Source organism: Volvox carteri, assembly GCF_000143455.1.
Source record: "Volvox carteri f. nagariensis unplaced genomic scaffold VOLCAscaffold_293, whole genome shotgun sequence".
Classification (NCBI taxonomy): domain Eukaryota; kingdom Viridiplantae; phylum Chlorophyta; class Chlorophyceae; order Chlamydomonadales; family Volvocaceae; genus Volvox; species Volvox carteri.
In genome coordinates this window covers 9,289-10,562 of record NW_003307825.1, presented here as the reverse complement: position 1 = coordinate 10,562, position 1,274 = coordinate 9,289, and the positions used below count along the sequence as shown (strand labels likewise).

The window sequence follows — 1,274 nt, the reverse complement described above, 5'->3', positions numbered from 1 at the left end:
GTTGGGTTAGTGGGCAGCTGTTCCACGGATGGGCCGGCTGGTGCAGGGGACGTCAATGGAGTGTCGGGCTGGTTGCCAGATGGAGCGCGAGGTGCGTCAGTCGTAGGGGTAATGGCGGCGCCAGGGGCCTTGTGTTTGCGGCGGCCAGGTACGGTGTGGGTTTGAGCGCCAAGGACGGCAGCATGAGGGTGTTGCGCGGGTGTTACACGTTTCACCTCGAAGTTGGATGCGATGGTGTAAGCGCTGCAGTCCAAGCCGCTCAGCTCCACACCACGTTGCGTGTAGTTTTGCACAACGTTGGCGAGGGTGTAGTCGCCATGTTCGTCCGCCTCTACAAGCTCCACGCCGGTTTCCGCGTCTTCTGGTTCCACAGCTGAATCGGATGCCAGTGCAGTGAAGGCGCCTGTCGCCAGGTAGTTGCGTTTGTAGGTTGCTTGGAACGTGTCGTGGCCCGATAGTTTGAAAGCAACCAGTGCCATGCCGGCCGTGATGGTAGCCGTCATGCGATGCACCGCGGTACACAGGTTGCCGAACACGCTGGGTTCATGACCAGTGGCACTGGGTTGGTGACCTGCCATCATGAAGTCCTGTACACGCCCTACGGCGGTACATGTGAGGTGCGCCTGGCTGCATTCGATTGTCTTCGCAGTGTACTTGGAGCTGTAGTACGCAGTGTCACGGGCGCGATCAATGGCGGGTTGTAGGAGGGGGCAGTCGCCGCGTTCGTTGATGGGACGCGCTAGTTGGGCGGCAATGTCAGCCGTGTAATCCCGGTCGACTTCGCAGGCCAGGGACATCAGATGGTTGCATCCGAAGGCCAGAGCAATCGCAGGCATGTGCGGCACCAGGTTGGATGCGAGGCGGGGCAGCAAAAATAGACCGGTGGTACCGACCCACTGGAAAGCTGTGCGGATAAATCGGGGAAAGGCCATGCCGCAGCTGTCGTCGGTGCCACGGCAGCCGTGCCGCTTGCATGTTGAACTGTGGGTGTGGGTGAGGGTGCTGCGTATGGCGGCAGCGCTGTTTTAAAACTAGACTACCACCTCCATCCCGGCACTGCGCCTGCCGTGATGCTATGATGGGCACGGCAGGCGCAGTGCCGGGATGGAGGTGGTAGTCCGCCGTTTGCACACCCTGCCAGGCATTCAAAGTCGTACGCGGCAGGTGGGCAATTTGCCTGTACTTCTGGCACGGACAAGCCGTGTTGCTGCGCTTCCGTATTAGACATACCCATGACGAGAGGCTGCATTTCATTGGTCGGTGTCGGAGCATAG

The 1,274-nt window shown here is 60.2% G+C and overlaps 1 protein-coding gene across 1 annotated transcript in view; it reads right to left on the bottom strand.

The window, feature by feature from the left end:
- The window catches only part of VOLCADRAFT_101022 (uncharacterized protein), a gene marked incomplete at both ends in the record, with an annotated part of 12,113 nt that overhangs the window by 2,946 nt on the left and 7,893 nt on the right, over window positions 1–1,274 (bottom strand). Inside the window, 2 exons of the mRNA XM_002959489.1 lie at window positions 209–981; window positions 1,134–1,243. Of these exons, the coding sequence (XP_002959535.1) occupies window positions 209–981; window positions 1,134–1,243 (883 nt within the window). The remainder of the gene's footprint in view (window positions 1–208; window positions 982–1,133; window positions 1,244–1,274) is intronic.